The 24,801-nt window shown below is 44.0% G+C and overlaps 1 protein-coding gene across 1 annotated transcript in view; it reads left to right on the top strand.

Annotated features, from left to right (window-relative positions):
- LOC138662324 (properdin-like) overlaps window positions 1–24,801 on the top strand; it is a 53,421-nt gene that overhangs the window by 22,144 nt on the left and 6,476 nt on the right. Inside the window, exons 6-8 of the mRNA XM_069747819.1 lie at window positions 7,848–8,021; window positions 8,172–8,363; window positions 8,451–8,559. Of these exons, the coding sequence (XP_069603920.1) occupies window positions 7,848–8,021; window positions 8,172–8,363; window positions 8,451–8,559 (475 nt within the window). The remainder of the gene's footprint in view (window positions 1–7,847; window positions 8,022–8,171; window positions 8,364–8,450; window positions 8,560–24,801) is intronic.

Raw genomic sequence — 24,801 nt, 5'->3', positions numbered from 1 at the left:
ATGCGACTATACAGGTAAAACTTGTCAGGATGTGCCCTCAAAGCTGAATATAGTCTCTGGAAATGTCCTTTACTCTGGCGTTGGGTCAATAGAGGATGTACCCACAATCTTCGTCTCCTCCTTCACGGATCAACATTGACCTGATATGGCTGGCCAAAGCGACGAGACAACACCCAGTGAAGCAACACCCGCTGAGTTGTGCTTAAATACACATGGTCAGACATGTTTGTAAGGTCAAAGCAACACAGCCAAAATATGCTAGAGAACATATAGGGCAGATGGGAGGGGTCCACCTGTTGTAGAGGGCTTAAATAGTGTGGTTAATGATGGTTTAAATGATTTGCAGGTCTGAAAACCGTTAAATGTCCATTTTGTGATGGTGCGTGAAAAATACGCCATACGGATCACATACGGATTACACACGCACAAGCACATGCGCAAAATACGCGACCACACCTAAGCAACGCATTAACTACGGAAGTAGATTTCGGGGACATTTTGGCGTATTGAACGCGTAGTACGGACGTATAATACGTTCCGTATTGTCTTACGCCAAGTGTGACGCCGGCCTCACTCATAGGTTCCTGTCTGATCCTTCTGACTTGAAGTGTTGTAGTGGAATTCCTGAAAACTTGCACAATTGACGTTTAGCGAAGCTCTTCTTGTCCCCCGTGTGCAGGGAGAAGGAAATCCACGCAAAAATAGCACAAAAAATCAGATCTGTATGGCTTGGCCAAATGTTAAATATGCTTATTTCGCACATTTATTTAATTAGGACTCTTTACCAGATGCGATACTCTTAAAGAAAAATAATCGTCTAAGGGTCACTTCCGTCTCTCACGGAAAACCCGCGTCGCTGATTGGTCAGAGCACAATCCAGCCGCGAATTCGAACCTTCCTACTCTGTCAGTGCCCCCTCCATACTCCCCTCCAGTCAGTGCTCACACAGGGTTAATGGCTGCATTACATTGCGTTATGCCGCAGTGTAACGCAGTCCGTTAACGCTGCTGTTAACCCTGTGTGACCAACTTTTTACTATTGATGCTGCCTATGCAGTATCAGCAGTAAAAAGATCTAATGTTAAAAATAAGAAAAAAAATAAAAAATCGTTATATACTCACCTTCCGGCGCCTTTCCCGCTTATCGCGACGCCATGCATTGCGGTCTCGCGAGATGATGATGTAGCGATCTCACAAGACCGTTAAGTCATCTGGGTAATTTTGCAATGCATCGCTGGGAACGTAAGCTGGTGGCCACATCGCGCGCATAGGGACAGCTTCGTTGGATGCCAGAGGGTGAGTATATAACTATTTTTTATTTTCATTCTTTTTTTTAACAGGGATATGGTGCCCACAGTGCTATATAGTACTTGAGCTGTGTTATATACTGCGAGGCTGCTATATACTATGTGGGCAGTGTTATATACTGTGTGGCCTGTGTTATATACTGCGTGGGCAGTGTTATATACTACGTGGGCAATTTTATATACTACGTGGGCAATGTTAAATACTACGTGGGCTGTGTTATATACTGCGTGGATGTTATATATTACGTGAGCTGTTATGATCTGGTGGTTTAGGAACAACATGAGACAAGCTCTGAAGGAGGTGGTATCTGTACTGACCGCAAACCCTGAACCTAGCAGCGCAGCTAAAAATAGCCGTGGGGGGTACCTGACGCTCCCTAGACCCCTCGGCACAGCCTAAGATCTAACTTCCCCTAAAGATGGAAACAGGAAACCTATCTTGCCTCAGAGAAAATCCCCAAAGGAAAGATAGCCCCCCACAAATATTGACGGTGAGAGGAGGGGAAAGTAACATACGCAGAAATGAAATCAGATTTTAACATAGGAGGCCAGTCTAGCTTGATAGATAGGACAGGAAAGGATACTGTGCGGTCAGTATAAAAACTACAAAACAATCCACACAGAGTTTACAAAATCTCCACACCAGACTAAAGGTGTGGAGGGTAAATCTGCTTCCCAGAGCTTCCAGCTAACCGAAAAAAATCCATACTGACAAGCTGGACAAATATAGAATGCACAGAACAAAAAGTCCACAACATGTGGACTGAAATGAGCAAAGCCAGAACTTATCTTTGCAGAACTGGTCAGGAAACCAGGAGAATCCAAGCAGAGATGTGAATCCAGCCAGGAACATTGACAAGTGGCACAGGCTGAAGAAAGAGCCAGACTTAAATAGCGGACAATAAGTGGAGGCAGCTGATGACAGCTAACTCCAAGGAGCAGCCATACCACTAGAAACCACAAGAGGGAGGCCAAGAGCAGAACTCACAAAAGTGCCACTTACAACCACCGGAGGGAGCCCAAGAGCGGAATTCACAACAGTGAGCTGTGTTATATACTACGTGGCAGTGTTATATACCATGTGGGCAGTGTTATATACTACGTGGGCAGTGTTATATACTACGTGGCAGTGTTATATACTATGTGGGCTGTCTTATATACTGCGTGGGCTTTGTTATATACTGCGTGGCAGTGTTATATACTACGTGGGCTGTGTTATTTACTGAGTGGGCTGTGTTATATACTACGTGGCAGTGTTATATACTACATGGGCTGTGTTATGTACTACGTGGGCTGTGTTATATACTACGTGGGCTGTGTTATATACTATGTGGCAGTGTTATATACTACGTGGGCAGTGTTATATACTACGTGGCAGTGTTATATACTACGTGGCAGTGTTATATACTACGTGGCAGTGTTATATACTACATGCGCAGTGTTATATGCTACGTGGGCAGTGTTATATACTACGTGGGCAGTGTTATATACTACGTGGGCAGTGTTATATACTATGTGTGCAGTGTTATATACTACGTGGGCTGTGCTATATACTACGTGGCTGTGTTATATACTACGTGGCTCCTATATACTACATGGCTGTGCTATATACTACGTGACTTTATTACGTGGCCTCTGCTATATGCTATGTGGCTGCTATATACATACATACATACATATTCTAGAATACCCGATGCGTTAGAATCAGGCCTTCATCTAGTGTCATGGTATTTTCATAAAAAATGTAGTGGTTTATTGGATTGTCCACAAAAAAACCCACATTGCAGCAAAACATAAAATAGGTGAAGTAGTTACAAAGAGATTCTCCACTTGAGATTCTGAATGGTAAATGGCGTCTCTCTTTGTCATGGAGTCGAAGTCATCATGGCTACCAGCTGTTCATTCCTTCTGGGAGTAGTCTGAAGTCCATGGAGAATGAAAGAGAGAAGGCAGGAGGTGACAGTCCCCACGTGCCCCCACCCTAAGAGACGTGATTATATATGTCCCATAGAACACGTGTTCTCTCTATATGGTGTTAACTTATACTCTGCGTTAAATATACAGAAACTAGATGGTGGCCCGATTCTAACGCATTGGGTGTTCTAGAATATGTATGTATACATATAGCAGCCACATAGCATATAGCAGAGGCCACATAACACAGACAGTCACGTAGTATATAGCACAGCTATGTAGTATATAGGAGCCACGTAGTATATAACACAGCCGCATAGTATATAACACAGCCCACGTAGTATATAACACAGCCCACGCAGTATATAACACTGCGCACGTAGTATATAACACTATCCACGTAGTATATAACACTGCCCACATAGTATATAACACTTCCCACGTAGTATATAAAACTGCCCACGTAGTATATAAAACTGCCCACGTAGTATATAACACTGCACACATAGTATATAACACTGCCCACGTAGAATATAACACTGCCCATGTAGTATATAACACTGCCCACGTAGTATATAACACTGCGCACGTACTATATAACACTGCCCATGTAGTACATAACACAGCACTGCCCACATGGTATATAACACTGCCCACGTAGTATATAACACTGCGCACATAGTATATAACACTGCCACGTAGTATATAACACAGCTCACGTAATATATAGCATCCACGCAGTATATAACACAGCCCACGTAGTATTTAACATTGCCCACGTAGTATATAAAATTGCCCACGTAGTATATATCACTGCCCATGCAGTATATAACACAGGCCACACAGTATATAACACTGCCCACGTAGTATATAGCAGCCTCGCAGTATATAACACAGCTCAAGTACTATATAGCACTGTGGGCACCATATCCCTGTTAAAAAAAAGAATGAAAATAAAAAATAGTTATGTACTCACCCTTTGGCCTCCAGCGAAGCTGTCCCTATGCAGCCGCCAGCTTCCGTTCCCAGCGATGCATTGCGAAATTACCCAGATGACTTAGCGGTCTCGCGAGACCGCTACGTCATCATCTCGCGAGACCGCAATGCATGGCCCGGAGCGTTGCGATAAGCGGTAAAGGCGCCGGAAGGTGAGTATATAATGATTTTTTTTTCTTATTTTTAACATTAGATCTTTTTACTATTGATGCTGCATAGACAGCATCAATAGTAAAAAGTTGGTCACACAGGGTTAATAGCAGCGTTAACAGACTGCATTACACCGTGGCATAACGTGAGCGCTGATTGGAGGGGAGTATGGAGGAGGCACTGATAGAGTAGGAAGGAGCGAATTCGCAGTCCGGACTGTGCTCTGACCAATCAGCGACGCGGGATTTCCGTGACAGACAAACAGACGGAAGTGACCCTTAGATGATTATATATATAGACTAGATGGTGGCCCGATTCTAACACATAGGGTATTCTAGAATATGTATGTATATAGCAGCCACATAGTATATCGCACAGGCCACGACATATTCTTGAATACCTGATGCATTAATACAGGCCACGCAGTATATAACAGTGGCCACGCAGTATATAGCACAGGCCAAACAGTATATAACACAGGCCACACAGTATATAACATTGCCCACATAGTATATAACACTGGCTACGTAGCATATAGCAGCCATACAGTATATAACACAGCCCACACAGTACATAACATTGCCCACATAGTATATAACACTGCCCACATAGTATATAGCAGCCATGTAGTATATAACGCAGCCCACGCAGTATATAGCATTGCCCACATAGTATATAACACTGCCCACGTAGTATATAGCAGCTATGTAGTATATACGCAGCCCACACAGTATATAACACTGCCCACGTAGTATATAGCAGCCATGTAGTATATAACGCAGCCCACGCAGTATGTAACACAGCCCACGTAGTATATAGCAATGTGGGCACTATATACATGGTTGAAAAAGGCTTAAAATAAAAAATAAACATACTCACCTTCCGAGGCCCCCTTGTAGTCCTGGCGCCTGTGTGCGGTGGACGAGGCAGCTTCCGGTCCCAGGGTTGGTATGAGCGCAGGACCTGTGATGACGTCGCGGTCACATGGCCATGTAGCATACGCAGCATCAATAGTAAAAAGTTGGTCACACAGGGTTAATAGCTGCGTTAATGGAGTGCGTTACACCACGGCATAACGTGGTCCATTAACGCTGCCATTAACCCTGTGTGAGGGCTGACTGGAGGGGAGTTATGGAGCGGCCACTGACTGTGGGGAGGAAGGAGCGGCCATTTTGCCGCCAGACTGTGCCCGTCGCTGATTGGTCGTGGCAATGGTCGTGGGCGTTTTGCCACGACCAATCAGCGACTTGGATTTCCATGACAGACAGAGGCCGCGATCAATGAATATCCATGACAGACAGACAGACAGAAAGACAGACAGACCGAAGTGACCCTTAGACAATTATATAGTAGACTAAATGGTGGCCCGATTCTAACGCATCGGGTATTCTAGAATATGCATGTCCACGTAGTATATTGCACAGCCCACGTAATATATTGCCCAGCCACGTAGTATATTGCCCAACCACATAGTATATTGCCCAGCCACGTAGAATATTGCCCAACCACATAGTATATTGCCCAGCCACGTAGTATATTGCCCAGCCATGTAGTATATTGCCCAGCCACGTAGTATATTGCCCAGCTACGTAGTATATTGCCCAGCCACATAGTATATTGCCCAGCCACGTAGTATATTGCCCAGTCACGTAGTATATTGCGCAGCTATGTAGTATATTGCACAGCGACGTAGTATACAGCACAGAGCCACGTAGTATACAGCACAGACACGTAGTATATTGCCCAGCCATGTAGTATATTGCCCAGCCACATAGTATATTGCCCAGCCACATAGTATATTGCCCAGCCACATAGTATATTGCCCAGCCACGTAGTATATTGCCCAGCTACGTAGTATATTGCCCAGTCACTTAGTATACAGCACAGAGCCACATAGTATATTGCCCAGCCACGTAGTATATTGCCCAGCGACGTAGTATATTGCACAGCGAGGTAGTATACAGCACAGAGCCACGTAGTATACAGCACAGCCACATAGTATATTGCCCAGCCACGTAGTATATTGGCCAGTCACGTAGTATATTGCCCAGACACGTATGTAACAGGTTAAAAAAGAGTTAAAATAAAAATAAACATATACTCACCTTCCGAGGGCCCCTTGTAGTCCTGTCGCCTGTGTGCAGTGCAGGCGGCAGCTTCCGGTCCCAGGGTTGGATGAGCGCAGGACCTGTGTTGACGTCGCGGTCACATGACCATGACGTCATGGCAGGTCCTTCTCGCATAGCATCCTTGGCACCGGAACCTGCCGCTTGCACTGCCGAGGAGAGGATGCGACGGTGGAGGGTGAGAATAACCTTTTTTTTAATTATTATTGTTTGTAACATTAGATCTTTTTACTATTGATGCCGCATACGCAGCATCAATAGTAAAAAGTTGGTCACACAGAGATAATAGCTGCGTTAATGGAGTGCGTTACACCGCGGTCCATAAATGCTGGCATTAACCCTGTGTGAGCGCTGACTGGATGGGAGTACGGAGCGGGCACTGACTGCGGGGAGTAAGGAGCGATAATTTTTCCGCTGGACTGTGCCGGTCGCTGATTGGTCGTGGCTGTTTTGCCGCGACCAATCAGCGACTTGAATTTCCATGACAGACAGAGGTCGCGACCAATGAATATCCGTGACAGAAAGACAGACCGACAGAAAGACTGACAGACAGACAGACGGAAGTGACCCTAAGACAATTATATAGTAGACTAGATTGTGGCCCGATTCTAACACATCGGGTATTCTAGAATATGCATGTCCCCGTAGTATATGGACAATGATGATTCCAGAATTCGTGGTAGACTGTGCCCGTCGCTGATTGGTCGAGGCAACCTTTATGACATCATCGTCGCCATGGCAACCATTATGACATCTACGTCGATACTGTGCCTGACGCTGAATCAGAAACGTGAGATGTCTACGTCCTTTATGACATCATCGTCGCTGTGCCCGTTGCTGATTGGTCGAGGCCTGGCGGCCTAGACCAATCAGACGCGGGATGTCTACGTCCTTTATGACATCATCGTCGCTGTGCCCGTTGCTGATTGGTCGAGGCCTGGCGGCCTCGACCAATCAGAGACGCGGGATTTCTACGTCGATGCTGTGCCGGTCTCTGATTGGTCGAGGCCTGGTGGCCTCGACCAATCAGAGAGCCGGGATTTCCAGGACAGACAGACAGACAGAAAAACCCTTAGACAATTATATATATAGATAGCTTTTTTGTAATGTCATCGAGAGGCAATGTGCCGAGTACAGAATTGAGAATAAGAATAATTCAATTAATAATTAATATTTAACACTCTACCACTCTTTATATAATAATTCTGGGTTGAAGCTCTTTAGTGACTTTAATAGATGATTTGCATCTTGTAATTACAGTATGCCACTCAGCCTGCTTGCTGGCAGTTTCCACAGTACAGCACAAGGTGGTATAAAATACAGGACGTGTGATTATGTGTGTCCTCTCCCTGCAGTTGATGGATCATGGGGGGAATGGCAGCCCAGCTCTGATTGTTCCGTGACCTGCGGTGTGGGGCGGATAACTCAAAAGAGGTCTTGTGACAATCCTGCCCCCCGTTATGGAGGAAGAGACTGCGTGGGATCTCCAGTCAGACAGTCCATCTGTAATACAAAAGTGCCTTGTCCCGGTAAGATCAAGATTTACAACCGTAAACTGTGCATGATTGTGCACAGTAGGAAGCATCAAGCCTCTACTCACTGACAGCAAGCACAGGTCATGAAGAAAAAAAAAAAAGCCCCTGTAAAAAAAAAAACATTGATTTTCTTGATTTCCGCAGTTGACGGGCGTTGGTCTGAATGGACTGAATGGTCGAAATGCAGCGTTCTGAGCAACGATAACATTCGGTGCAAATCAAGTTATGGAAACCAGAACAGACATCGCGAGTGCAAGGGACAAAAACATGAAGGGAAATGGTGTGAAGGCAGCCGCCGGGAAGGCCGAGCCTGCTACTACTTTGAAAGGTGTGAGGGTAAGTGATTTCCTGATTTTTCTCCAATACCCTTCAAAGCCCCACTCTTTTCTTTCTACATTTTTAAAGTTTTTTTTTGTAATGCAGCTGCTGGATCCTGGACAGAATGGAGTGAATGGGGGCTATGTTCACCTCCATGTGGAAGAGCCGAAAAAACAAGATCTAGAGACTGTGAGCCTATATATCCAGATTTTCCGTGAGTAGTATGACATGAGACTATCCTCGTCTTTAAGGGGCAGTATTATAGTAGTTATATTCTTGTACATAAGGGGCAGTATTATAGTAGTTATATTCTTATACATAGGGAGCAGTATTATAGTAGTTATATTCTTGTACATAGGGAGCAGTATTATAGTAGTTATATTCTTGTACATAGGAGCAGTATTATAGGAGTTATATTCTTGTACATAGGAGCAGTATTATAGTACTTATATTCTTGTACATAGGGAGCAGTATTATAGTAGTTATATTCTTGTACATAGAGGACAGTATTATAGTAGTTATATTCTTGTACATAGAGGACAGTATTATAGTAGTTATATTCTTGTACATAGAGGACAGTATTATAGTAGTTATATTCTTGTAAATAGGGGGCAGTATTATAATAGTTATATTCTTGTACATAGGAGCAGTATTATAGTAGTTATATTCTTGTACATAGGATCAGCATTATAGTAGTTATATTCTTGTACATAGGGGGCAGAATTATAGTAGCTATATTCTTGTAAATAGGGGGCAGTATTATAGTAGTTATATTCTTGTACATAGGGGCAGTATTATAGTAGTTATATTCTTGCACATAGGATCAGCATTATAGTAGTTATATTCTTGTACATAGGGGGCAGTATTATAGTAGTTATATTCTTGTACATAGGGGGCAGTATTATAGTAGTTACAGTATATTCTTGTACATAGGGGCAGTATTATAGTAGTTATATTCTTGTACATAGGGGCAGTATTATAGTAGCTATAGTCTTCTACATAGGAACAGCATTATAGTAGTTATATTATTGTACATAGGGGGAAGTATTATAGTAGTTATATTCTTGTTCATAGGGGCAGTATTATAGCAGTTATATTCTTGTACATAGGGTCAGTATTATAGTAGTTATATTCTTGTACATGGGGGCAGTATTATAGTAGTTATATTCTTGTACATAGCAGCAGTATTATAGTAGTTATATTCTTGTACATAGTGGCAGTATTATAGTAGTTATATTCTTGTACATAGGGGCAGTATTATCGTAGTTATATTCTTGTACATGGGGGCAGTATTATAGTAGTTATATTCTTGTACATAGGAGCAGTATTATAGTAGTTACTAGATGGTGGCCTGATTCTAACGCATCGGGTATTCTAGAATATGCATGTCCACGTAGTATATTGCACAGCCCACGTAGTATATTGCCCAGTCACGTAGTATATTGCCCAGCCACATAGTATATTGCCCAGTCACGTAGTATATTGCCCAGTCACGTAGTATATTGCCCAGCCACGTAGTATATTGCCCAGCCACGTACTTCACGTAGTATATTGCCCAGTCACATAGTATATTGCCCAGCTACGTAGTATATTGCCTAGCTTGCCCAGTCACATAGTATATTGCCCAGTCACATAGTATATTGCCCAGCCGCGTAGTATATTGCCCAGCTTGCCCAGTCACATAGTATATTGCCCAGTCACATAGTATATTGCCCAGTCACATAGTATATTGCCCAGCCACATGGTATATTGCCCAGCCACATAGTATATTGCCCAGTCACGTAGTATATTGCCCAGTCACGTAGTATATTGCCCAGTCACGTAGTATATTGCCCAGTCACGTAGTATATTGCCCAGTCACGTAGTATATTGCCCAGCCACGTAGTACAGGTCCTTCTCAAAAAATTAGCATATAGTGTTAAATTTCATTATTTACCATAATGTAATGATTACAATTAAACTTTCATATATTATAGATTCATTATCCACCAACTGAAATTTGTCAGGTCTTTTATTGTTTTAATACTGATGATTTTGGCATACAACTCCTGATAACCCAAAAAACCTGTCTCAATAAATTAGCATATCAAGAAAAGGTTCTCTAAACGACCTATTACCCTAATCTTCTGAATCAACTAATTAACTCTAAACACATGCAAAAGATACCTGAGGCTTTTATAAACTCCCTGCCTGGTTCATTACTCAAAACCCCCATCATGGGTAACATAGTAACATAGTAACATAGTTAGTAAGGCCGAAAAAAGACATTTGTCCATCCAGTTCAGCCTATATTCCATTATAATAAATACCCAGATCTACGTCCTTCTACAGAACCTAATAATTGTATGATACAATATTGTTCTGCTCCAGGAAGACATCCAGGCCTCTCTTGAACCCCTCGACTGAGTTCGCCATCACCACCTCCTCAGGCAAGCAATTCCAGATTCTCACTGCCCTAACAGTAAAGAATCCTCTTCTATGTTGGTGGAAAAACCTTCTCTCCTCCAGACGCAAAGAATGCCCTCTTGTGCCCGTCACCTTCCTTGGTATAAACAGATCCTCAGCGAGATATTTGTATTGTCCCCTTATATACTTATACATGGTTATTAGATCGCCCCTCAGTCGTCTTTTTTCTAGACTAAATAATCCTAATTTCGCTAATCTATCTGGGTATTGTAGTTCTCCCATCCCCTTTATTAATTTTGTTGCCCTCCTTTGTACTCTCTCTAGTTCCATTATATCCTTCCTGAGCACCGGTGCCCAAAACTGGACACAGTACTCCATGTGCGGTCTAACTAGGGATTTGTACAGAGGCAGTATAATGCTCTCATCATGTGTATCCAGACCTCTTTTAATGCACCCCATGATCCTGTTTGCCTTGGCAGCTGCTGCCTGGCACTGGCTGCTCCAGGTAAGTTTATCATTAACTAGGATCCCCAAGTCCTTCTCCCTGTCAGATTTACCCAGTGGTTTCCCGTTCAGTGTGTAATGGTGATATTGATTCCCTCTTCCCATGTGTATAACCTTACATTTATCATTGTTAAACCTCATCTGCCACCTTTCAGCCCAAGTTTCCAACTTATCCAGATCCATCTGTAGCAGAATACTATCTTCTCTTGTATTAACTGCTTTACATAGTTTTGTATCATCTGCAAATATCGATATTTTACTGTGTAAACCTTCTACCAGATCATTAATGAATATGTTGAAGAGAACAGGTCCCAATACTGACCCCTGTGGTACCCCACTGGTCACAGCGACCCAGTTAGAGACTATACCATTTATAACCACCCTCTGCTTTCTATCACTAAGCCAGTTACTAACCCATTTACACACATTTTCCCCCAGACCAAGCATTCTCATTTTGGTAAGACTAGCGACCTGACAGATGTCAAGAAGGCCATCATTGACACCCTCAAGCAAGAGGGTAAGACCCAGAAAGAAATTTCTCAACAAATAGGCTGTTCCCAGAGTGCTGTATCAAGGCACCTCAATGGTAAGTCTGTTGGAAGGAAACAATGTGGCAGAAAACGCTGTACAACGAGAAGAGGAGACCGGACCCTGAGGAAGATTGTGGATGAGGACCGATTCCAGACCTTGGGGAACCTGAGGAAGCAGTGGACTAAGTCTGGTGTGGAAACATCCAGAGCCACCGTGCACAGGCGTGTGCAGGAAATGGGCTACAGGTGCCGCATTCCCCAGGTAAAGCCACTTTTGAACCATAAACAGCGGCAGAGGCGCCTGACCTGGGCTACAGAGAAGCAGCACTGGACTGTTGCTAAGTGGTCCCAAGTACTTTTTTCTAATGAAAGCAAATTTTGCATGTCATTCGGAAATCAAGGTGCCAGAGTCTGGAGGAAGACTGGGGAGAAGGAAATGCCAAAATGCCTGAAGTCCAGTGTCAAGTACCCACAGTCAGTGATGGTGTGGGGTGCCATGTCAGCTGCTGGTGTTGGTCCACGGTGTTTCATCAAGGGCAGGGTCAATGCAGCTAGCTATCAGGAGATTTTGGAGCACTTCATGCTTCCATCGGCTGAAATGCTTTATGGAGATGAAGATTTCATTTTTCAGCACGACCTGGCACCTGCTCACAGTGCCAAAACCACTGGTAAATGGTTTACTGACCATGGTATTACTGTGCTCAATTGGCCTGCCAACTCTCCTGACCTGAACCCCATAGAGAATCTGTGGGATATTGTGAAGAGAAAGTTGAGAGACGCAAGACCCAACACTCTGGATGAGCTTAAGGCCGCTATTGAAGCATCCTGGGCCTCCATAACATCTCAGCAGTGTCACAGGCTGATTGCCTCCATGCCACGCCGCATTGAAGCAGTCATTTCTGCCAAAGGATTCCCGACCAAGTATTGAGTGCATAACTGAACATTATTATTTGTTGGTTTTTTTGGTTGTTATTAAAAAACACTTTTATTTGATTGGATGGGTGAAATATGCTAATTTATTGAGACAGGTTTTTTGGGTTATCAGGAGTTGTATGCCAAAATCATCAGTATTAAAACAATAAAAGACCTGACAAATTTCAGTTGGTGGATAATGAATCTATAATATATGACAGTTTAATTGTAATCATTACATTATGGTAAATAATGAAATTTAGCACTATATGCTAATTTTTTGAGAAGGACCTGTATATTGCCCAGCCACGTAGTATATTGCCCAGTCACATAGTATATTGTTATGGCTGGCAATCAGGCAACACAGCGTGCAGTAATCAGCGCACATACAGAGATCTGGCAATAACCAAAAACAATAGGACGAGCTCTGAGACGTGGAATCTCTGTAGACTGCAGTACCTGATCTATCCTCACACAACTATAAGCAGCAGTGGATTGCGCCTATAACTACCTATGCAACTCGACACTGCCTGAGGAGCTGACTAGCCTGCAGATAGAAATACAAGCCTGACTTACCTCAGAGAAATACCCCAAAGGAATAGGCAGCCCCCCACATATAATGACTGTTAGCAAGATGAAAAGACAAACGTAGGAATGAAATAGATTCAGCAAAGTGAGGCCCGATATTCTAGACAGAGCGAGGATAGCAAAGAGAACTATGCAGTCTACAAAAAACCCTAAAACGAAAACCACGCAAAGGGGCAAAAAGACCCACCGTGCCGAACTAACAGCACGGCGGTGCACCCCTTTGCTTCTCAGAGCTTCCAGCAAAAGTTAATAGCAAGCTGGACAGAAAAAACAGAAAACAAACTAGAAGCACTTATCTAGCAGAGCAGCAGGCCCAAGGAAAGATGCAGTAGCTCAGATCCAACACTGGAACATTGACAAGGAGCAAGGAAGACAGACTCAGGTGGAGCTAAATAGCAAGGCAGCCAACGAGCTCACCAAAACACCTGAGGGAGGAAGCCCAGAGACTGCAATACCACTTGTGACCACAGAAGTGAACTCAGCCACAGAATTCACAACAGTACCCCCCCCTTGAGGAGGGGTCACCGAACCCTCACCAGAACCCCCAGGCCGACCAGGATGAGCCACATGAAAGGCACGAACAAGATCTGGGGCATGGACATCAGAGGCAAAAACCCAGGAATTATCTTCCTGAGCATAACCCTTCCATTTGACCAGATACTGGAGTTTCCGTCTAGAGACACGAGAATCCAAAATCTTCTCCACAATATACTCCAATTCCCCCTCCACCAAAACAGGGGCAGGAGGCTCCACAGATGGAACCATAGGTGCCACGTATCTCCTCAACAACGACCTATGGAATACATTATGTATGGAAAAGGAGTCTGGGAGGGTCAGACGAAAAGACACTGGATTGAGAATCTCAGAAATCCTATACGGACCAATAAAACGAGGTTTAAATTTAGGAGAGGAAACCTTCATAGGAATATGATGAGAAGATAACCAAACCAGATCCCCAACACGAAGTCGGGGTCCCACACGGCGTCTGCGATTAGCAAAAAGCTGAGCCTTCTCCTGGGACAAGGTCAAATTGTCCACTACCTGAGTCCAGATCTGCTGCAACCTGTCCACCACAGAATCCACACCAGGACAGTCCGAAGACTCAACCTGTCCTGAAGAGAAACGAGGATGGAACCCAGAATTGCAGAAAAATGGAGAGACCAAGGTAGCCGAGCTGGCCCGATTATTAAGGGCGAACTCAGCCAACGGCAAAAATGACACCCAATCATCCTGGTCAGCGGAAACAAAACATCTCAGATATGTTTCCAAGGTCTGATTGGTTCGTTCGGTCTGGCCATTAGTCTGAGGGTGGAAGGCCGAGGAAAAAGATAGGTCAATGCCCATCCTACCACAAAAGGCTCGCCAGAACCTCGAGACAAACTGGGAACCTCTGTCAGAAACAATATTCTCAGGAATGCCATGTAAACGAACCACATGCTGAAAGAACAAAGGCACCAAATCAGAGGAGGAAGGCAATTTAACCAAGGGCACCAGATGGACCATTTTAGAAAAACGATCACAGACCACCCAAATGACCGACATTTTTTGAGAAACGGGAAGGTCAGAAATGAAATCCATCGAAATATGTGTCCAAGGCCTCTTCGGGACCGGCAAGGGCAAAAGCAACCCACTGGCACGTGAACAGCAGGGCTTAGCCCTAGCACAAATTCCACAGGACTGCACAAAAGCACGCACATCCCGTGACAGAGATGGCCACCAGAAGGATCTAGCAACCAACTCCCTGGTACCAAAGATTCCTGGATGACCGGCCAGCACCGAACAATGAAGTTCAGAGATAACTTTACTAGTCCACCTATCAGGGACGAACAGTTTCTCGGCCGGACAACGATCAGGTTTATTAGCCTGAAATTTCTGCAACACTCTCCGCAAATCAGGGGAGATGGCAGACACAATGACTCCTTCCTTGAGGATACTCGCCGGCTCAGATAACCCCGGAGAATCGGGCACAAAACTCCTAGACAGAGCATCCGCCTTCACATTTTTAGAGCCCGGAAGGTATGAAATCACAAAATCAAAACGAGCAAAAAATAACGACCAACGGGCCTGTCTAGGATTCAAGCGCTTGGCAGACTCAAGATAAGTAAGGTTCTTATGATCAGTCAAAACCACCACGCGATGCTTAGCACCCTCAAGCCAATGACGCCACTCCTCGAATGCCCACTTCATGGCCAGCAACTCTCGGTTGCCCACATCATAATTACGCTCAGCAGCAGAAAATTTCCTGGAAAAGAAAGCACATGGTTTGAACACTGAGCAACCAGAACCTCTCTGTGACAAAACCGCCCCTGCACCAATCTCAGAAGCATCAACCTCGACCTGGAACGGAAGAGAAACATCAGGTTGACACAACACAGGGGCACAGCAAAAACGACGCTTCAACTCCTGAAAAGCTTCCACGGCAGCAGAAGACCAATTAACCAAATCAGCACCCTTCTTGGTCAAATCGGTCAATGGTCTGGCAATGCTAGAAAAATTACAGATGAAGCGACGATAAAAATTAGCAAAGCCCAGGAATTTCTGCAGACTTTTCAGAGATGTCGGCTGAGTCCAATCCTGGATGGCCTGAATCTTAACCGGATCCATCTCGATAGTAGAAGGGGAAAAGATGAACCCCAAAAATGAAACTTTCTGCACACCGAAGAGACACTTTGATCCCTTCACGAACAAGGAATTAGCACGCAGTACCTGGAAAACCATTCTGACTTGCTTCACATGAGACTCCCAATCATCTGAGAAGATCAAAATGTCATCCAAGTAAACAATCAAGAATTTATCCAGATACTCACGGAAAATGTCATGCATAAAAGACTGAAAAACAGATGGAGCATTGGCAAGTCCGAACGGCATCACCAGATACTCAAAATGACCCTCGGGCGTATTAAATGCCGTTTTCCATTCATCTCCCTGCCTGATTCTCACCAGATTATACGCACCACGAAGATCAATCTTAGTAAACCAACTAGCCCCCTTAATCCGAGCAAACAAGTCAGATATCAATGGCAAGGGATACTGAAACTTAACAGTGATCTTATTAAGAAGGCGGTAATCAATACACGGTCTTAGCGAACCATCCTTCTTGGCTACAAAAAAGAACCCTGCTCCCAATGGTGACGACGATGGGCGAATATGTCCCTTCTCCAGGGACTCCTTCACATAACTGCGCATAGCGGTGTGTTCAGGTACGGACAAATTAAATAAACGACCCTTAGGGAATTTACTACCAGGAATCAAATCGATAGCACAATCACAATTCCTATGCGGAGGTAGGGCATCAGACTTGGACTCTTCAAATACATCCTGAAAGTCCGACAAGAACTCTGGGATGTCAGAAGGAATGGATGGCGAAATAGATAAAAATGGAACATCACCATGTACTCCCTGACAACCCCAGCTGGTTACCGACATAGAGTTCCAATCCAATACTGGATTATGGGTTTGTAGCCATGGCAACCCCAACACGACCACATCATGCAAATTATGCAGTACCAGAAAGCGAATAACTTCCTGATGTGCAGGAGCCATGCACATGGTCAGCTGGGCCCAGTACTGAGGCTTATTCTTGGCCAAAGGTGTAGCATCAATTCCTCTCAACGGAATAGGACACCGCAAAGGCTCCAAGAAAAATCCACAACGTTTAGCATAATCCAAATCCATCAGATTCAGGGCAGCGCCTGAATCCACAAACGCCATGACAGAATATGATGACAAAGAGCACATTAAGGTAATGGACAAAAGGAATTTGGACTGTACAGTACCAATAACGGCAGAGCTATCGAACCGCCTAGTGCGTTTAGGACAATTAGAAATAGCATGAGTAGAATCACCACAATAGAAACACAGTCTGTTCAAACGTCTGTGTTCGTGCCGTTCTACTTTAGTCATAGTCCTGTCGCACTGCATAGGCTCAGGCTTACTCTCAGACAATACCGCCAGATGGTGCACAGATTTACGCTCGCGCAAGCGACGACCGATCTGAATGGCCAAGGACATAGACTCATTCAAACCAGCAGGCATAGGAAATCCCACCATTACATCCTTAAGAGCTTCAGAGAGACCCTTTCGGAACAAAGCCGCTAGTGCAGATTCATTCCACAGAGTGAGTACTGACCATTTCCTAAATTTCTGACAATATACTTCTACATCATCCTGACCCTGGCATAAAGCCAGCAGATTTTTCTCAGCTTGATCCACTGAATTAGGCTCATCGTAAAGCAATCCCAGCGCCTGGAAAAATGCATCAACATTACTCAATGCAGAATCTCCTGGTGCAAGAGAAAACGCCCAGTCCTGTGGGTCGCCGCGCAAAAAAGAAATAATAATCAAAACCTGTTGAATAGGATTACCAGAAGAATGAGGTTTCAAGGCCAAAAATAGCTTACAATTATTTCTGAAGCTCAGGAACTTAGTTCTGTCACCAAAAAACAAATCAGGAATCGGAATTCTTGGTTCTAGCATCGATTTCTGATCAATAGTATCTTGAATCTTTTGTACATTTACAACGAGATTATCCATTGAGGAGCACAGAGCCTGAATATCCATGTCCACAGCTGTGTCCTGAAGCACTCTAATGTCTAGGGGAAAAAAAAGACTGAAGACAGAGCTAAGAAAAAAAAATGATGTCAGGATTTTTTTTTTCCCTCTATTGGAAATCATTGGAGTGGCTCCTTGTACTGTTATGGCTGGCAATCAGGCAACACAGCGTGCAGTAATCAGCGCACATACAGAGATCTGGCAATAACCAAAAACAATAGGACGAGCTCTGAGACGTGGAATCTCTGTAGACTGCAGTACCTGATCTATCCTCACACAACTATAAGCAGCAGTGGATTGCGCCTATAACTACCTATGCAACTCGACACTGCCTGAGGAGCTGACTAGCCTGCAGATAGAAATACAAGCCTGACTTACCTCAGAGAAATACCCCAAAGGAATAGGCAGCCCCCCACATATAATGACTGTTAGCAAGATGAAAAGACAAACGTAGGAATGAAATAGATTCAGCAAAGTGAGGCCCGATATTCTAGACAGAGCGAGGATAGCAAAGAGAACTATGCAGTCTACAAAAAACCCTAAAACGAAAACCACGCAAAGGGGCAAAAAGACCCACCGTGCCGAACTAACAGCACGGCGGTGCACCCCTTTGCTTCTCAGAGCTGCCAGCAAAAGTTAATAGCAAGCTGGACAGAAAAAACAGAAAACAAACTAGAAGCACTTATCTAGCAGAGCAGCAGGCCCAAGGAAAGATGCAGTAGCTCAGATCCAACACTGGAACATTGACAAGGAGCAAGGAAGACAGACTCAGGTGGAGCTAAATAGCAAGGCAGCCAACGAGCTCACCAAAACACCTGAGGGAGGAAGCCCAGAGACTGCAATACCACTTGTGACCACAGAAGTGAACTCAGCCACAGAATTCACAACAGTATATTGCCCAGCCACGTAGTATATTGCCCAGTCACGTAGTATATTGCCCAGTCACGTAGTATATTGCCCAGTCACGTAGTATATTGCCCAGCCACGTAGTATATTGCACAGCGACATAGTATACAGCACAGAGCCACGTAATATACAGCACAGACACGTAGTATACTGGCCAGTCACGTAGTATATTGGCCAGTCACGTAGTATATTGCCTAGCCACGTAGTATATTGCCCAGCCACGTATGTAACGTATGTAAAAGGATTAAAATAAGAAATAAACATATACTCACCTTCCGAGGGCCCATTGTAGTCCTGGCGCCTGTGTGCGGTGCACGCGGCAGCTTCCGGTCCCAGGGTTGGTATGAGTGCAGGACCTGTGATGATGTCGTGGTCACATGACCGTGACGTCATGGAAGGTCCTTCTCGCATAGCATCCTTGGCACCGAAACCTGCCGCTTACACTGCCAAGGACAGCGCGCACGTTGGAGGGTGAGAATAACCTTTTTATTTTTTATTATTATTATTATTTGTAACATTAGATCTTTTTACTATTGATGCTGCATACGCATCATCAATAGTAAAAAGTTGCTTACACAGGGATAATAGCTGCGTTAATGGAGTGCATTACACCGCGGCATAACGCGGTCCATTAACGCTGCCATTAACCCTGTGTGAGGGCTGACTGGATGACTGGAGGGGAGTATGGAGCGGGCACTGACTGCGGGGAGGAAGGAGCGGCCATTTTTCCACCGGACTGTGCCCGTCGCTGATTGGTCGTGGCAATGGTCGTGGGCGTTTTGCCACTTCCAAGCAATTTTGAATTCCATGACAGACAGAGGCCGCGACCAGTGAATATCCGCGACAGAAAGAAGGACAGACGGAAGTGACCCTTAGACATTTATATAGTAGATATTCTTGTACATAGAAGGCAGTATTATAGTAGTTATATTCTTGTATATAGGGGCAGTATTATAGTAGTTACAATCTTGTACATAGGGGGCAGTATTACTTGTACATAGGGGGTAGTTTCATAGTAGTTATATTCTTGTACATACAGTAGGAGCAGTATTAGGCTATGTGCACACGTTCAGGATTTCTCGCAGAAAATTCCTGAGAAAAACCGGACATTTTCTGCAAGAAATCCGCAAGAAAATCGCATGTGTTTTTGCCACGATTTTGCCGCGGTTTTTTCCGGACACTTCCCATTGCATTTTGTAGTGGGAAATCCGCAAAAAAATGCCAAATTAATGAACATGCTGCGCTTTTTACCGCGATGCGATTTTTTCGCAGAAAAAACGCATCATGTGCACAAAACATGCGGAATTCATTCTAAATGACGGGATGCTTATTGTATGCGTTTTTTTTTTGCGGTTTTATAGCGTTTTTATCGGGAAAAAACGTGAAAAAACCGCAACGTGTGCACACACAGCCTTATAATAGTTATATTCTTGTACATAGGGAGCAGTATTATAGTAGTTATATTCTTGTACATAGGGGCAGTATTACAGTAGTTATATTCTTGTACATAGGAGCAGTATTAGAGTAGTTATATTCTTGAACATAGGGACAGTATTATAGTAGTTATATTCTTGTACATAGGGGGCAGTATTATAGTAGTTATATTCTTGTACATAGGGGCAGTATTATAGTAGTTATATTCTTGTACATAGGGGCAGTATTATAGTAGTTCTATTCTTGTACATAGGGGCAGTATTATAGTAGTTCTATTCTTGTACATAGGGGCAGTATTATAGTAGTTATACTCTTGTACATAAGGACAGTATTACAGTAGTTATATTCTTGTACATAGGGGGCAGTATTATAGTAGTTATATTCTTGTACATATGGGCAATATTATAGTACTTATATTCTCGTACATAGGGGCAGTTTATAGTAGTTATATTCTTGTACATAGAGGCAGTATTATAGTAGCTATATTGTTGTACCTAGGGAGCAGTATTACAGTAGTTATATTCTTGTACATAAGAGCAGTATTATAGTAGTTATATTCTTGTACATAGGGGGCACTATTATAGTAGTTATATTCTTGTACATAGGGGGCAGTATTATAGTAGTTATATTCTTGTACATAGGGGGCACTGTTATAGTAGTTATATTCTTGTACATAGGGGGCAGTATTATAGTAGTTATATTCGTGTACATAGAGGCAGTATTATAGTAGTTATATTCTTGTACATAGGGGGCAGTATTATAATAGTTATATTCGTGTACATAGAGGCAGTATTATAGTAGTTATATTCTCGTACATAGGGGCAGTTTATAGTAGTTATATTCTTGTACACAGGGGGCAGTATTATAGTAGCTATATTCTTGTACATAGAGGTAGTATTATAGTAGTTATATTCTTGTTCATAGGAGCAGTATTATAGTAGTTATATTCTTGTACATAGGAGCAGTATTATAGTAGTTATATTCTTGTACATATGGGCAGTATTATAGTAGCTATATTGTTGTAATTAGGGAGCAGTATTATAGTAGTTATATTCTTGTTCATAGGGGGCAGTATTATAGTAGTTATATTTTTGAACATAGGGGCACTATTATAGTAGTTATAGTCTTGTTCATAGGGGGCAATTTTTATTATAAAAACCAAACATAAATACAAATAAAAACAAAAATCACCCAGAATTACAAAACACAATTCACTTAGGTTATATATACAGAAGTACTAAATAATCAGATCATATTCATACATAAATTAAAGTGTCCACACCTGGAGGTAGAAGAAAAATTAAGCACAAAAAAAAAACAAAACAAAAAAAAAACAAAAACAAAAAAACAAATCATATTTCCTAACTGAAATTTACATTCCTCCATAACTTATTATTTCTCGGACTCCTTCCAACTTCTAGCGATTTTATCCACCGGAGTTCTGACATAACCTGACCAGCCGCAGCGGTGTGATCGAACAGCTGATTGTGCAGTGACACCCGGGTTCTCATGTGCCAATGATAGTATTTGATAACACTTATTATAATGTACATTGTCTCTCTGTCGATGTTACTAATAGTGGAGGGGACACCATAGATTATGTCAGGATACTTTAGAATCCGTAGTCTGGGGACTTTTAGATTAGCTGACACTTCCTCCCAGATCTTCCTCCCTCCCCAGCAATCACATATAAAGTGCTCCATAGTCTCCTCCTGCTGACAACCAAGGGGACAATTCCGATCAGAGACACTCAGATGTTTCAGGTTCCCCCTGACAAAAAGCCGACTATGCAGTGAAAGCCAAGTGACATCAAACAGTTTAGGAGGAAGTCGTTTCCAATTTAGGAACCTAAGGCTTTCCTGCAGGGTGGTGGTGACACAATCTCTCAGGGCCAGTGGAGAGTAAAGGTACCTTCACACATAACGATATTGTTAACGATATCGTTGCTATTTGTGACGTAGCAACGATATCGTTAATGAAATCGTTATGTGTGACAGCGACCAACGATCAGGCCCCTGCTGGGAGATCGTTGGTCGCTGAATAAAGTCCAGAACTTTATTTCGTCGCTGGACTCCCTGGAGACATCGCTGGATCGGCGTGTGTGACACCGATCCAGCGATGTCTTCACTGGTAACCAGGGTAAACATCGGGTAACTAAGCGCAGGGCCGCGCTTAGTAACCCGATGTTTACCCTGGTTACCATGCTAAAAGTAAAAAAAAAAAAACAGTACATACTTACCTACCGCTGTCTGTCCTCCAGCGCTGCGCTCTGCACTCCTCCTGTACTGTCTGTGAGCCGGAAAGCAGAGCGGTGACGTCACCGCTCTGCTTTCCGGCTCCCAGACAGTACAGGAGGAGAGCAGAGAAGCAGAGCGCAGCGCTGGAGGACAGACGGCTGTAGGTAAGTATGTACTGTTTGTTTTTTTTTACTTTTAGCATGGTAACCAGGGTAAACATCGGGTTACTAAGCGCGGCCCTGCGCTTAGTTACCCGATGTTTACCCTGGTTACCGGCATCGTTGGTCGCTGGAGAGCGGTCTGTGTGACAGCTCTCCAGCGACCAAACAGCGACGCTGCAGCGATTCGGATCGTTGTCGGTATCGCTGCAGCGTCGCTAAATGTGAAGGGGCCTTAAAAGAAAGTCATACATACATGAGCATACAGGTCTCTTCTCGTACTGCTCTCAATGTAAGACTTCTCCAGTCCCCACCTCCTAACACACTTCAGACCATAGTCCAGATACTGAGGGAGGTAGTCACCTGTCCATCTCCTCCTCTTGAGACTGCCGCCTCGCACCCAAGATTCTGCAAAAGGCAATATCCAGTACCTGATACTATTTACCCACAGGGAGCTACTGTTTGAGTCCATGTTCCCAAAATTTACCTTTAGAAACAAGGAGTCAAAGAAAACCTTTGGATTCAACATATCCAGCCCACCCTCTCTCCGCCGTAGGTACGCTATTCCCCTCTTTATTAGGTTCAACCTATTCCCCCACAAGAGCTGGAAGAACAGGCTGAAGAGCCTCGCTGAGAAAGATTCTGGCAAAGGGAAAATGACAGAGAAATACAAGAAAACTGGGACCAGATAAGTCTTCAACATTGCAACCCTTTCTCTGTAGGTCAGCCTCCAGTTCCTCCATCGCTGAACCTTTGCATTTCCGGCTTCCAATTTCTCCTCCCAATTTAGGGTGGCATTATCATCCCTCCCAAATTTAACCCCGAGGATCTTAATATGGGTGGAGGCTTTGGCAAACTGCAGCAGATCATAGCTGGGATCAGTATCTAATGTCCACAGAGCTTGACTCGTTTCAAGGTTGACCAGAGACCTGGAGGCCTCTGAGTAACTTCTGATAGACGCAGATAACATCTGCACCTCTCGAGGATTAGAGATCACCAACCTCACATCATCCGCATAGGCAACAACATTCAGAGGCAGGCAATGGGGGACCGGCACCCCCTGAAAATCGCACTCCTGCAGTGACCTCAGAAACGGGTCTAGGGCATAAACATACAGGAGAGGACTCAGTGGGCAACCCTGTCTCACCCCCGCCTCAACTCCAAAAGTGTCACCCTGCCAACCATTAATCAGAGGAAAGCTCTCCGCCTCTCTGTACAATGTCTTCAGCCAATTGACAAATTGTCCCGGAATACCGTACTTTGACAAAGAGGCCCACAGATAGTCATGATCAACCCTGTCAAAGGCTTTAGCCTGGTCCAGACTAACAATATATTTCCCACACCGCAGAGCTTTACATCTCTCAAACATCTCCCGTATCGAGAGGACTGCTCCAGAGATGTTCCGCCCTTTTACTGTGCCAAACTGAGAGCCTGCCAACAGTGCTGGGGACAAACAGACTAATCTAGAAACAGGATCTTTGCTAGAATCTTCCTGTCCACATTCAAGAGGGCAATCGGCCTCCAGTTCTTGATGTTGCTCGGCACTTTACCCTTAGACAGCAGAATCAACTAGGACACTCTCATGGATGGAGGCATCAGGTGATTTTCTAGACAACTTCTATACACATCCATGAGGATTGGAGCCAGGAGGTCTCTGAATTTCCTATAAAATTCTGCTGTTATGCCATCTGGACCTGGTGCCTTCTTCAGATGTAATTTATCAATAGCCTCCTTAACTTCCTCCACCCTTAACTCTGCTGTCAAAGGGAGAAAATCCAGATCATTAGTATCAGGCGCAGGAGTTGCCTCCAAGAATTGAGCCATCTTATCTTTATCCAAAACTTTCCTCTGAAACAAGTCAGCATAGTAAGATCTCACCACCTCCAGGATACCCTCCTGTGAATCCTGCAATACACCCTGGAAGTCAGTGAGACCCGTGACCATTTTTTTGACTACCCTCTCCCTGCAATTCTCAAAGGGATCAGGGACCCCCAAGGACCCATAATCCCGTTCAAGAACCAGGGAGGTATACCTACTATACTGATACTGCCTTATCTCAGATTTCAGTCGGTCGATCTTCACTTTGTCATCCCCGCCCGCCGAATATAGTGACTCCAATTCTTTACGCAGCTTTAGGTACCGGCTGTACTTATTCCTCCATTTATTAACTGACAGTCTCTTTAAGAGGGATCTGATATCCTCCTTGACGTCCTCCCACCAGTCGGTCATG

The sequence above is a fragment of the Ranitomeya imitator genome, chromosome 2 (genome assembly GCF_032444005.1).
Source record: "Ranitomeya imitator isolate aRanImi1 chromosome 2, aRanImi1.pri, whole genome shotgun sequence".
Classification (NCBI taxonomy): Eukaryota; Metazoa; Chordata; class Amphibia; order Anura; family Dendrobatidae; genus Ranitomeya; species Ranitomeya imitator.
Note: the sequence above shows the minus strand (reverse complement) of the source record. Positions and strands in the feature narration are given on the sequence as shown.